The sequence below is a fragment of the Crinia signifera genome, chromosome 5 (assembly GCF_055691185.1).
Source record: "Crinia signifera chromosome 5, ASM5569118v1, whole genome shotgun sequence".
Lineage (NCBI taxonomy): Eukaryota > Metazoa > Chordata > Amphibia > Anura > Myobatrachidae > Crinia > Crinia signifera.
In genome coordinates, this window is record NC_139221.1 from 99,377,254 (window position 1) to 99,391,273 (window position 14,020).

Below are 14,020 nucleotides of genomic sequence, written 5' to 3' on the forward strand. Positions count from 1 at the left end.
ATCCAGAAATCAGTAATTATTTTGAATGGGGATAGATCACACGTTTCAGAATGTATAGTTACTCGCCTTTCCTTCACAAGAATTAGAAAATAATTGCAGGTCGTAAGAGCAAAATGTTATACTCGTAAGTCAGATCCTGTATGAATCGGTGTGGTATGTGCCTCCGAAAGTGGGGGTCTCGACGGTATCCTGACTGCCAGTGCTCTGACAGGGGCGAGCGCAAAGAAGCCCCTTGCATGCTCGCCACACTGCAGACCCGTTACCTCACTATGCTCACAAGGGAGAATAGCCCCTGGGAGTCGGGATCCCTAATGAGCATAACCAGCCCCGGGTTTAAAGTCGGTCCTGGTTTAATAAAATCATGGGGCAAAACAAATAGGGTACCCCTTGATTTAATAAAACCAGCACCAGGCTCAAGGGCCTGTCCTGGTTCACAAAATACGGGGGACAAAACTAGTAGGGGTCCCCTGTATTTCAAGAACCGGCCCCAACCAGCCAGCAGGGTAATGCCACAAGTCCCCCTGGCCAAAGCATTCACGCAGGGCCGGCGCCACAACTAGGCAGGTCTAGGCATTTGCCTAGGGCGCCGGCCACTGGAGGGCGGCAGTTCGCCCCTTGCCCCCTGTGCAAAGCGGGTCCCTGCCGGCTTCTGACAGAAGCCTGCAGTGGTGTCCTTGCCACGCGGGTACCTCCTGCGGCGCTGAGTATAAAGCTTAAGCTGGCGGCGGTGGGGGGTCCCTTCAGTGAGTAAGAAATCACTAGCGCTATGTGGCGGCGCGGGAAGCGCTTCTGTTTTGAAAACACTGGCCGCACGGCGCACGCTGATTGGCTGAGATTCAGCCAATCAGCGTGCGCCGTGCGGCCGGTGTTTTCAAAACAGAAGCGCTTCCCGCGCCACCGCATAGCGCTAGTGATTTCTTATTCACTGAAGGGACCCCCCACCGCCGCCAGCTTTATACTCAGCGTCACAGGAGGTACCCGCGCGGCAAGGACACCACTGCAGGGCTGGCTTCAGTCAGACGCCAGCCTGGACCCCCCTGCCCGCTCCCTAGACGGCGCAACAGGTACCCCGGCACCGGGGCGCCCCCACCCCGACTCGCCTGGGGCGCTCCGGTGCCTTGCACCGGCCCTGCATTCACCCCCTGACCGGTCAGCATGGGCAGTGATCCTGGGGAAGTGGGGACCTCCCCAATGAAGAGGTCCCCCCTCCAGAATTTACCGGCCCATGCTGAAGCCCGGGGCTGTCCACGATGGCCCTGGGCTGTGGCCTTTGCGCTGATAAATGTGTAAAATTAGATGTAACTATTGTGTATTGTTGTGGAACTACAAGTCAAAGTGCAATTTTTGCTGCAATTCACATTCCATAAAGTTGTGAATTTGGGGAAAACATGCGATTTCGACCGAAGTCACACAAAAAAAAAAAATCACAGTCTATTGAATGTCACCCTTTGTCCATGGAGATAAAGGATTGCAATTTCTTCAATGAACACTGGGAGGCAGCAACGCTCATGAATTTCAGCTGAGCTGTGCCTACAGTATTAGCCCAATAATAAGTTGGTCACTAGATGCTGTTCAGTATGAGAGCTGGCCCTGATCAATTTGATGCCCAAGGCAGGATTCTGTGTGGTACACCCTCACCCTCTTGTGTCTCCAGCGATTAAGTCTCTCCCACAGTTTTCCTCACTGAAGTTGGGATGTACTAATGGGAAAATGCAGCCAAACATCAGTTTTCAGACTCTGGACATGTTTCCCATATGCACTAAGACCCCATAGAAGCCTATGGGGTAATTTCCACACCTGTGCTGTGCTGGATTCCTTCCAACATCCCTATGTTAGCGCAAACACAGATGGAGTCCTGGGTCCATTGCAAAGGGCTGCTCTTATTGGGAGAACTGCCCTTTGCATTAGTAATCTCATATGTTAGTACATGAATACTTGCCTACTTTTGAAAACTAGTTTCAGGGAGATTATAGTTGGCAGTAGAATTTTGCACAGCGCCCCATGGAGGGGGTGTGTCATGCTCCTCCCAAAGGGAGTGTCTAGTTCCATATATGGAGAGATTGTGAACGTGGCCCCTAGAAGCGTGGGTGTGTACTGCTACATCTGAGAGCAATCTTTTAAAATGACATATCCAAATGTAGAGGAGCCCCACAGCAGTTAGTGTAGAACCCCACCTGTATGTGTATGTTATGTTAAATGAGTATTGTTATAAAAGTTATGCAATGATTACATAGGGAGGATAGATATTTCCCCACCGGGGACCCTCATGGTGTGCCAGATTGTATTTTCTTTAATGTGCTGCCGTGGTTAATATGTGATATGGGGGACGCAGCGGGTGTTGCTGAATGTCCCCGCAATAAAGTTAGAGGGCTCGCGGTGGAAGGAAAAGCAGCCGCAGGCACGGGACAGAGAAAGGGTTACCCGCGGCAGTTGAAGGCTGTGGCGCAGATCCGAGGAGACGGGCAGCTGAGCAGAAGCGCGGCATAGGTGCTCTGACTTAGCGGCGCCGTCTAATACTTATAAGTGAGAACGCTACTCACCAAAGGTCCTGCGACTGGCAACGGAGGTCCTGGCAGCCTCCGGTACCGAAGGGAACATCCGGCGGCGACTTGGGCAGCAGCTACGACACAGACCCTCCCACGGAGTTGTCATAAGGAGGCGGCGACTCGGAGGAGTGGTCTAGCTTCTCCTAGAGAGAGAGACAGTGAAAACGGGAGTGGTGAGTGTACGTCTTGCCCCTAAGGGAGGTTACAAGGCCCAGGTCCGCCCCCCCTCCAGCACACGTCTAACTAACAGCAGCATCCAGCCAGATCAGTGTGCAGTCAAACTGACAGGGATTGCAGATAACGATCCCCCTGCAGTGATATGCCAGTGAAGGGATAGCGCACTATTAAATAAACCTAGTGACAGTAGTTAACTCTACCCCGAGTCGCTCACATCAGTATCCAGCCTATTGGAGCAGGGTTAAACCCGACCACTAGGGTCAGGGGAAGCCCACTAAAGGAACTGTTAAAATCCCTATATCTTCCTAAATTGGTCTAGCAACATTGTTGCAGTAACACAGCCAGATCCGGAGGGCTAAACCCGACCACCCGTGGGTCATGGGACGCCCCTAAGAGTGCTAGCACAGCATACACTGCTTCTACCTGGATTTTCTTATAGATAGAGCTACAACAGATCAGTGCAGTTAGAGCAGAGAGGCTAAACCCGATCTATAAGATAGGATCAGGGGACGCCTCCAAACGTATATATAGCACGAAGAGCTTAACTTGACAATCATCAGGAAGACGACTTAACTCCTAGTAGGACAGAAAGAGAACAGCCAATCGCTATTTATTCCTACGGTAACAGATCCAAAAGTTATTAATAAGGCAAATACCTAGTCTGTGCACAGTGAAGCTCACATATACTTTTCTAAACTGTATAAAACACACTAGCTGACAGTCCCTGCAAAGGATAGGGAGAGAACTGTTACAGCTGTAGGGAGTAGAACTTGAGAGACTAATGAAAGGTCCCGTTGGACCATATGTTACTTACCTTTGATGTTGGGTGTATTTCGGGTGGGATTATTTAACCTGTATTTGTTAGAGAATAGATTCTGTAATAGAACAAAAGAAAATATTTGTTTAAGTATATAGAAATATATAGAAGATTTATTGCATAGTCATAACGTGGCGATGGTTATATTCATCCTGATTAAGCATGACCATTCCATTGCCACAAGAATAGTGATCACTATTTTTAGTAATATCTAATCTGTGAAGTATCCACATCGTTTTAGCATACATTCCGATACTTTGTTAAGAAATGTATTGTTATTTTATTTAAGTCTGCTGGATTCCTCTTTTTCAGTTTCCAGAGTTTACAAAACTGTCCCGATGAGCTGATCGAAGCACTTAAAGAGGAGTTGTCTCATGGCACTATGATGATGCAGAGGGCTATCCGAAAGACCATCAAAGTCTTGCAGAATCAACAACGTTTTGTTAATCCCAATGGAGATGTGGGAAAAGTGAGGATAACTGATCAGAGAGCTGTTATTGTGCCAGCAAACTCCGAGATTATCGTCTGGGGGAAGGCGAAGTGTGGCCCCTCTGGGCGGGAGTACAATGCACTGGTGGAACCGTGCAGTGCCACAAACCAGAAAGATCTAGTAGTTGCAAGGGCCTTGGTGACTGTGACAAATGGCCGTGTCCCCGTCCGCATAATGAACCCGCATGATCATGCTGTCCGCTTACCCAAAAGTCAGACTATCTCTAGGCTACTGTGGGTAAATTTTCAAAACATCTACGAGATTCTACATATGAATACAACGATGGAAGAGAAAACCCAATTGACAGAGGGAGCAGACGTTGATTGGTGGACGAAAATTCATATTGGAGAGACAAACACTCCCATCGAACTGATTGAGGGGGTTTTAAAAGTAGTGAAGGAGAATGCTGTCACCTTTAGCCAACATGAAGCTGACTTTGGCAAAGTAGAGACCGTCCATCATCGTATCCCTACGGGTGACGCACCTCCCATTAAAAAAAGATACCGCCCCTTAGCTCCAGCCCTATACCAGCCTGTACGGACAATGCTGGAAGAAATGAAAACATCAGGTGTTATTCATGAAAGTCATAGCCCATGGGCAGCACCAATTGTCTTGGTTCGAAAAAAAGATGGACATCTGAGGTTAAATCAGATCACTCACAAAGATGCCTACCCTTTGCCGCGCATCGAAGAATCTTTCACTGCTCTGAAAGCTGCCACGTACTTCTCGACGCTAGACCTGACTTCGGGGTACTGGCAGATACAGATGGACCCCTCCGATCGTGAAAAAACAGCCTTCACCACCCCAATGGGGCTGTTTGAATTCGACCGCATGCCCTTCGGGTTATGCAATGCTCCCAGTACCTTTCAACGTGCCATGGAACATTGCCTGGGCCACCGCAATTTTGATATGGTACTCATATATTTGGTCGATATCATCATTTATTCTCAAACTTATCATGCGCATCTACAACACCTTGATGAGGTGTTCAAACGATTAGCCGAATACGGCTTGAAAGCCAAACCATCCAAGTGCCATCTGTTACAAGAGAACGTTAAATTCCTAGGCCACATTGTAAGTGCCGCTGGTGTTGTCCCGGATCCAGATAAGATTGCCATTATAAGAGACTGGCCTGTGCTGACTACTGTGAGGGAAGTTCGAAGCTTTCTAGGCTTTGTCGGCTACTATAGGCGATTCATACGGAACTTTGCCCAGGTTGTGAACCCCATCCATTCCCTCCTTCGAGTAATTGATAAACATCACCAAAATAAAAATAAGCGTGTGACATGGATGGAGGCTGAACAAAATGCCTTCGATCAGCTAAAACGGATGATGACTGAAACCCCCATACTGGCTTATCCAGATTACAGCCAACCTTTTCAATTATACACGGATGCCAGTTATCTGGGACTGGGCGCCGTCTTATCTCAGCGGCAGTTCGGACAAGAGCGCATCATAGCATATGCCAGTAGGAGCTTGAAGAGGACTGAGAGAAATGATTCAAATTACAGCGCCTTCAAGCTTGAACTGTTAGCTTTGGTATGGGCCGTTATTGAAAAGTTTAAAGACTATTTGCTTGCCACTCCCTTTATAGCCTATACGGACAATAACACGGTGGCCCATCTGAACTCGGCTCAACTGGTAGCCCTTGAACAGCGCACAAAAGAAGAGGTATGGATCCGCACAGACTTAATACATATTAGATTTTTTATATACTAGAACCATTAGGAGAACCAATATGCTGGACTACTCAGTTGTATAGTGGTAGTCTTAGATTGGTGGTGCGCCCAACATATCAGTATTTGTAACTGTGTAAAGGGGAGGTTGTATGCAAGAGGCATACAGAAAAGGACAAATGTGCCTTTTTGGGCGCACTCTTTGTTCAATAATTTGATATGATTAGTTTATTAAAACATAGCTTTTATTGGCTTCTTATTCTAAAAAGTTAGGAGCATTCATTGTTTATTGGCCATTTAATGCATGGTCATTGACCTTCAATACAACAAAGGTCACATACAACATTTGGACAAGACATCAACAGACATTTAAAGACATGCTAGGCTTCTAGCTTGTCCTCATACGTAACCATCTAATTCGTGTGACCTTTCACAATAATCAGGTTATTAATTTTTGGTTATTTAAAGTTTATTTTTTGAAAAAAATATATTTTTTTTATTTTTATAGAACAATTTTGTTATTTTATATTATTTCAAATTGCCTCGGCAAAAAATATAGTAGCGGTTTGCTCAGCCACACACGCTCAGTCAATCTCTTGTGCTCTTCAGTCGTAATATCATTGGGTTGTTGTCACTATTATTTAGAAGAGGAAGGTAACCCAGCCCAGTGGGTAGACCTGAAGAAGGTATGTATAGTCACCCGTGAAAAGTACTCCAACAACCGGTTGCTCCTAAGCATCTGCTGTTCAATCACCCGTCTAAGTTACCACCCAGTTTGTTCGCCAGGAGTCTCCTCTATGGCTACTAGACCGGCCCCTTGTGGGTGCTGCTGATATCAGGCCTATGGTGGGGTATATAGGTAACCTCTTAGACTTAGTGTCAAATGAGAGTGCCTGGTTGGTTGTACCGTGGGAGTTATGATAGGATACACTTCTGCTTTCCAATACAGCTCTGTGAGTCACCCTGGTGCTTTTCAGTATTGCAGTACACTGGGCTGATTGGATGAGAGAGTGTTATGAAATTGGTGGGTAAGTGACAGTTTGTCAGTTTTACCATGGGTTGGCACTTCTGCTTTCAGAGATCTGCAAGCATCGAATCTCTAATGAGAGAGTCCCAATTACATGGACATCCTACCGACATGAATAGAAAGCTTTAAGAGAAAAAGAGACGGAAGATGAGTGGGTGACACATACAGCCAGCATGAAAATGCTGAACTTTAATTAAGCTTGGATATTAAGTGGAATATGAAGTCACATCCCCTGGACGTCCAGATGTACGCCTGTTCACGTCCAAACCTCTATACAAGTAGACCTCACCCCAATACGCCTCAAATGGGTTAAATCTTATATAGGAAATAATGGCGGATTATCTCATAATCTATTGCAGCTCCTGGATTTTATCTAAAATGGGTACAGTGAATCTCTATGCACATATACTCTGTTGCAGAGATATTGAAATGCGGTGTAGTGAGAGTGGTGCTGGCCACTCCCACTAAGGCCTGCAGGTACACCATGTGGTCGTGTCCAGTGATTATACCCCATGTATCTCATGCACTGGTATCCACTGTAACCACACAAACCAAACCTTTAGAGAGCTAATTGCTCTAATTATCTGCAAATGATTACAGTAAGTCTACATATAAATATCCTGCATTGATGTCCACTGTAACCACACAATTGAAGCCTTAGGAGAGCTGATTACTCCTTTTATCCACAGATGATTGCAGTGAAACTTTCAAAGGAGTCTAGGTCACTGTATCTTTAAATCCTCCTGCCGTTACAATGCCCAATGGTTATACATGCATATATTATGTACTGTGGAATCTGTCCACAAAGAATGAGCATATATAGAGCTAATTGCTCACAAACACATAAATCAGGACGCTGCACAGAGATGAAAAAATAGCTATAGACATTAAAATTATATCCTTAAGTTATCCAAGCTCCGTTTGGACTGTATAGTGTAACTGGGGCTTGGACAACTGTTAATAAATCACAGCTGCAGTGTAAAATAGATCAGTACATATAATCTCACGAAATTGGTCCTAACAATGGGATTTCAACACATCAGAAATGCTATCAACAATATATATATATCAGGACACTGCGCAGAGATAAGAAATAACTACAGACATTTAGATTATATCTATAAGTTATCCAAAGTCCGTTTGAACACTGCAGTGTCACTGGGGTTTGGACAACTGTTAATAGATCTCAACTGCAGTGTAAAATAGGTCCACACCATTAATCACATGGAATTTGGGACTTCCGGTTCCGGCTTCAGGCAGGACGGCCGCGTGAGGAGAGAGCTCCGTGGACGGCGAGGAGGGCGGCACCCCTAACTCGCTGGATCGCGGTCCCCAACGCCTCACACAAGCGGCGGAACACGTAGGAAGCCAGTGTGAAGTGCATGGAGAGGTTTCTACCTCCCATGCCTAAACGCCAGACCCGCCGCACTTCAGCAAAGCCGCAGGCACCGGCACCCAAAATGGCGGCCGCACCTTCTCCCCCGGCTGATAAGATCCAGGCTGAGAAGCAGACAGCGCCCGGACAGAGACCCCAGCAGCAACACAAGCCTAATGAAACCCTGACAGAAGGGAAGCGGCCACCCGTTCAGCTGCAACAGTACCAGTATCAGTCACAACAGAAGCAGGTACCGGGCACCCCACACTCCCCTATCACTGACTATCAAAGCACCCCTGAGTGTCTGGTGCATGACACAGGCAGTGGGGAGGAGGAAGACATAGACGCTGGGGTATACAAGGGGATGATGAAGGCTATCAAAGCAACGATAGCACCTATGTTTAAGGAGCAAGCGGAGGCATTTAATCTAAGCTTTGCTGACCTGAAAGGACATATGACACAGCTTACACAGAGAGTGTCACAGAATGAGGTACAGATTGGGGCAACATTTCACGACGTACAAGAGCTGAAAACCCACAATGCTGAACTGCAGAAATCTGTATATGCTTTAACCAATAAGGTCGATGACCTTGAAAATAGATCAAGGAGATCGAATCTCAGATTAGTGGGACTCCCAGAGACGGTCAGGGGCCCAGCACTACATCATTTTGTTCGCAACACCCTGCCATCCCTGCTGGGAGTAGAACAAGAATGCATGGATATGGTAATAGAAAGAGCCCATAGGCTAGGGCCTGAAAAGGAGGGGGCAAATGTGGGACCAAGAGTCACCATATTTAAATGCCTTAATTATTTGCACAAGGAAACTTTATGGACAGCTTCGCGTAAACTAAAATCATTGCAGTGGGAAGGTCACAAGCTGCACTTATTTCAAGACTATTCGGCGGAGGTGACCAGGGCGCGGAAAGAATTTACCAGCATTTGCTCAAGGCTTATTGCGGATAAAAGGAAGTTTGCCCTGTTATACCCCGCCCGCCTTAGGGTGTTTGAAGGGGATTCTTTCAAGGATTTTTCTACAGCAGCTGATGCCAGGGCATACCTCCGGATGGAGAATGCAGACTCTGCTCAGCCGTGAGAAACATACGCGAAACAGGTGGCCCACGCTATAGCCACAAGGTTTTTGGGGTTGATATTTAACAGTAATTTACAAGAAGTTAATCCAAATGGAACCATCATAGCCTGAGGCCTTTGTATGCACTTAAGCACTTTAAGAAGTAGAAACTGTTAAGAATGAGTTATGTAAGGTTTACATAAGATATTAAGGGGAACGTGAATTAGATGTTATAAATTCTGTATTAATACTAGGGGTGCCGACCCGACTACGCAACCCGGGAGATTGGTTGGATCTAGTCAACCAGGGAGCGTAGCGATAGACGGAGGTAAGGCAATAGCCATTAGAAGGATGTTGGGGAGGGAGGAGCCACAATGTTTGGACTCGCCCCTCGCTGCTAGAGGTGTAAAAATCTATTTGCACAGCATGAGAGCGATTTTACTCTCAGGGGATAGTTTTTGGGGTTAGGGGGAGGGGGGTGGAGGGATGGGAAAGTTACGGGTGTGTTTTTCTGTGGTTTGTTCAGGGGGGGGACGGGGGGGTGGGACTCAGGGCCGAGTGCATCTTTAGTAGGGAATATTCTTACAGTAAGTTATGATGTCTAATGTGAAATTGTGTTCTTGGAATGTGGGAGGGATCAATTCCCCGATAAAGAGGAAGAAATTGCTGTTATATCTTAAAAAGCAAAAAGCAGACATTGTCCTGTTACAGGAAACGCATCTCACGGATAGTGAGCATGAAAAGCTGGGAGCAATGGGATTTAAGGTCGAAGCATATGCTTCCTTCAATTCAAAGGCTAGGGGGGTGGCGATATTGTCGCGGAGGACATTGGGGGTGGAGGTTACCAAAACCATTAAAGACCCGGAGGGGCGCTATATTCTTGTAGAAATGACAATTCAGGGGGAGCAGTTTATAATATGTAATATATACGCACCCAATACTTATTCTAAAAAATTCTTTGCTAACATATTGACAAAATTATACCCTTATGCAGACTCACGCTTAATTTTAGGGGGGATTTTAATATAGTAGCTAAACCATCACTAGATAGATCCTCTAAACCCAAACGAAAACCCACTAATCCTGCAATAGGCATAGGGGATATTTCATCACAACTGCAGGTAGTTGATAGCTGGAGATTACTCCATCCAACCGATAGAGATTATTCTTGTATCTCTGCAGCTCATGGTTCGCTGTCACGAATTGACTACATGCTTTTGTCTACTGGCCTCTGTGGGCGTCTACTAGAAGCTGGAATGGAACCGATATGTTTATCGGACCATTCCATGATATGGATACTGCTAGAGACGGAGTTGGATGTCGGGAAACATCGCCAATGGCGGTTCCCCTCGTACCTAGCATCGTCAAAGACGTTCAGGGATGCCCTGGAGGCCAAGTGGATGGAGTACCAACATAATAATGGGGAGCACAATGCAGATCCACTGTTGAAATGGCAAGCGGCCAAGGCAGTACTCAGAGGAGAAATTATCTCATACGTAAATAAATATCGCAAGGACAGGACGGCAGACTTGTTTAAGGCTCAAGAGCTATTGACTTCTGCTTATGCCACTTACAGTGCATCCCCTACCATGACACACAAAAATAATTACATGCAGGCAAAGACACAGTTTGATGCGTTACTGGAATCCTAGACCCTGTCAAGTATAAATAACACTAACTTCCAATTCTACCGACACGGTAACAAAAACGGACGCCTGTTGTCCAACTTGATAAGAGGCACAAGGACATCTGCACACATTAAAACTTTGCATACATCGGGGGGGATAGGGTACACAGGGGGCCAGATATACTTGAAGTCTTGAGGGGATTCTATTCCAAACTCTACTCACAGGGAGAATTAAATCAGGAGGAAAAAGACAAATTTTGGAGCTCGGTCTCCATGCCCCAGATCTCTACAGCTGCGGCGGAACGAATCATGACACCCATAACAGCAGAAGAAGTGGCACAGGCAATAACTAAGTTAAAACCCCTTAAAGCCCCTGGGCCAGACGGTTACTCAGGGGAATTTTATAAGATTTTAAAGCCTAGGATAAGTGAAAACCTGACTGCAGTCTTTAATGCCATACTCACGGGACAGCAACTGCCGCTGTATTTCAATTCTGCAGTAATTAAGGTGCTCCCGAAGCCGGAAAGAGACCTGGAGGAACCGGGGTCTTACAGGCCCATTTCGTTGTTGAACACCGACTATAAGTTGTTAACTAAAATTATCTCTGAGAGAATTAAGCACATTCTGCCTACAATTGTTTCCGAAGATCAGACCGGGTTTATACACGGCCGACATTCGGTAGTAAATGTACGCAAGTTATTGGCGGTGGTCCAGAGGCTGAGGGAAGAGGGAGGCTCGGGTGACCGGGTCATAATATCCATGGACGCCGAAAAGGCGTTTGACCTGGTCACCTGGGACCATCTGTACGAAACTCTGACTAGATTTGGATTCCCACAGACCTTTATTCAACTGATAAGCTCCCTATACACCTCACCCTACACACAAGTGGCATGCAATGGATACATCTCGCTCCCTTTTCTCATTCAAAAGGGGACGAGGCAGGGATGCCCGTTATCCCCACTTTTATTTGCACTGGCCCTGGAACCACTGGCAATAGCACTTAGGGCAAATCAGAGTTTCAAGGGGATCACAGTGGGAAACACAGAATTAAAAGTCAGCCTCTTCGCAGATGATATGCTGCTATTCGTATCCCAGCTATCTGAATCCCTACCGGCCATTAAGACATGCATTAATGGATTTGGATCTTTTGCGGGTTATAAGATAAACTACCATAAATCAGAAATACTGCAAGTATTAGGACCCCAGGTGGCAGAAATTCCGCGGCATGTCATAGCCCCCTTTAAGTTGAATACTAAGGCCATTAAATATTTAAGCATAAATATCCCAGGCAATATTAGTGATATATATAAACTAAACTACTCACCTATCATTGGGGAATTGGAGAGATTGCTGGGGATTTGGAAATCGCTACCTATATGATTGCTGGGAAGGGCGGTGGTCATACAGGTTACTGCATTCCCAAAACTCTCATATAGCATTCAGATGCTACCAATTAGGCTATCCAGAACTGATTTACAAAAAATTAATAAAATATTTTTCTCCTTCTTGTGGCAGGGAAAAAAAACCACGCATTTCCAGGCACAAAATATATCTTAAAAAAACAGATGGGGGGTTAGGAATACCAAATGTTCAGGCCTTCAGTCAAGCAGTTCACATGAGGTATATACTAGATTGGCTTCAGGGATCTGATGCATACACACACAGGGCTCTAGAGGGAGACATAGTCTCACCATACTCACTAGCAGGCCTGCTTCATGTCCCTAGAACTAAAATACCACAGCAAATACTAGAAAACATATTGTTTAAAGACACATATTCCGCATGGCTATTCATTAACAAAAAATTGGGCCGCAACCATCAGAATACAAAATATGATACATTATGGGGAAACCCAGGCTTTGAACCAGGAATGACAGAATTAGGATATGACAGATGGAAAAGACAGGGTATAATGGCGGTTAAAGACGTATTTGATCCTGGAGGACAGCTCCTTTCATTTCAAGATATAGCAACTAAATACTCACTACCCAATAGAGATTTCTTCATGTTTCTCCAGGTCAGGCACTTTATTCAATCTAAAAAGGGTCCTATGTTGGAGGCTGGAACTCCAGATGTGATTCAACAAGTGTTTGCTCTGAGCTCCACGGGTCCCTATAGGCTAAAATATATTTATGGGGAAATCCTGCCGACTTCACCTGAGGCAGTTTGGGCCGCTATGGTACCAAAGTGGCAGACAGACATACCAGGGGTTACTTCAGGTGAAACGCTTCATGAACATATGGGAAAAACACTTAAAGTCTTACATTCCACTGTGTTGCAGGAAGTACACATAAAAACTTTGCACAGAGCGTACATCTCACAAGCCCAGAGAAAGTACTTTGTACCCGGGGAACTAGGAATGTGTCTCAAATGCAAGGGCTCTAATGCTACATTCTTTCATCATATGTGGGACTGCGGGAAAATTAGGAAATTTTGGGATAAAGTGATGATGTATATTAATACTACATGTGGAATAAAACTTACAAAAGACCCTTTGGCAATGCTCTGCGCAAACTTCTCCAATTGGAGTATACCTGGCCGAAAAACTGAATTGTTCCCTCTCTTGACCATAATTGTGACAGTTGCGAAGAAAGTAATTTTGCGCAGCTGGACCAGTTCATCTCCTCCATTTTTGCAAGACGTGAAAGTGGCACTGACACAATTGCTATATTTTGATAGGAGAGCTACACTGCCAATGGTGGAGGAGGGCGTTAAGAAATTTTATGCAAAATGGGGAACTTACATAAGATCATTGGGAGAAGACACACAGAAACACGTCATGAAAGTATTCGAAGGCACATCTTGGTACCTACTCAGATCATTGTCAAATAACTGAGATGCACTGAGTCCTAGAGGGGGGAGGGAATGGGAGGGGGGATGGGAGTTTACGGGGTTAAGGTTAGTTAGGATAGAGGTAAAACTTTTGTTTCTTTTATATAGCAATAGTTATTGTATAAAGAAAAGGTACATATATGGCGGTAGTTGGAATTGTTGAGATTAATACAGAGACCTAGACAATCCAAGATAATAGGCCCTACAAAGACTTGAATAAGGGACTGGAAAATCTCTGTAACATGTTATGGTCAGTGAAATGATTGAGACTCAAAGTTATTTTTTACATATAATTGCTATGCTTTATTTTGTAATATTCTGAATTGTTTTGTGAAACAAACATTGCAATGTACAGAAAATGTTTTACCTTGAAATGTTTTACAT

The 14,020-nt window shown here is 45.3% G+C and overlaps 1 protein-coding gene across 1 annotated transcript in view; it reads left to right on the forward strand.

Moving 5' to 3' along the window:
- Positions 1-3,871: 3,871 nt before the first annotated feature.
- Positions 3,872-14,020, forward strand: part of LOC146080443 (uncharacterized) — a 53,303-nt gene continuing 43,154 nt past the window's right edge. The window contains exon 1 of the mRNA XM_083187748.1: positions 3,872-5,701. Coding sequence (XP_083043874.1) covers positions 3,923-5,701 — 1,779 coding nt within the window. The 5' untranslated portion in view covers positions 3,872-3,922. The remainder of the gene's footprint in view (positions 5,702-14,020) is intronic.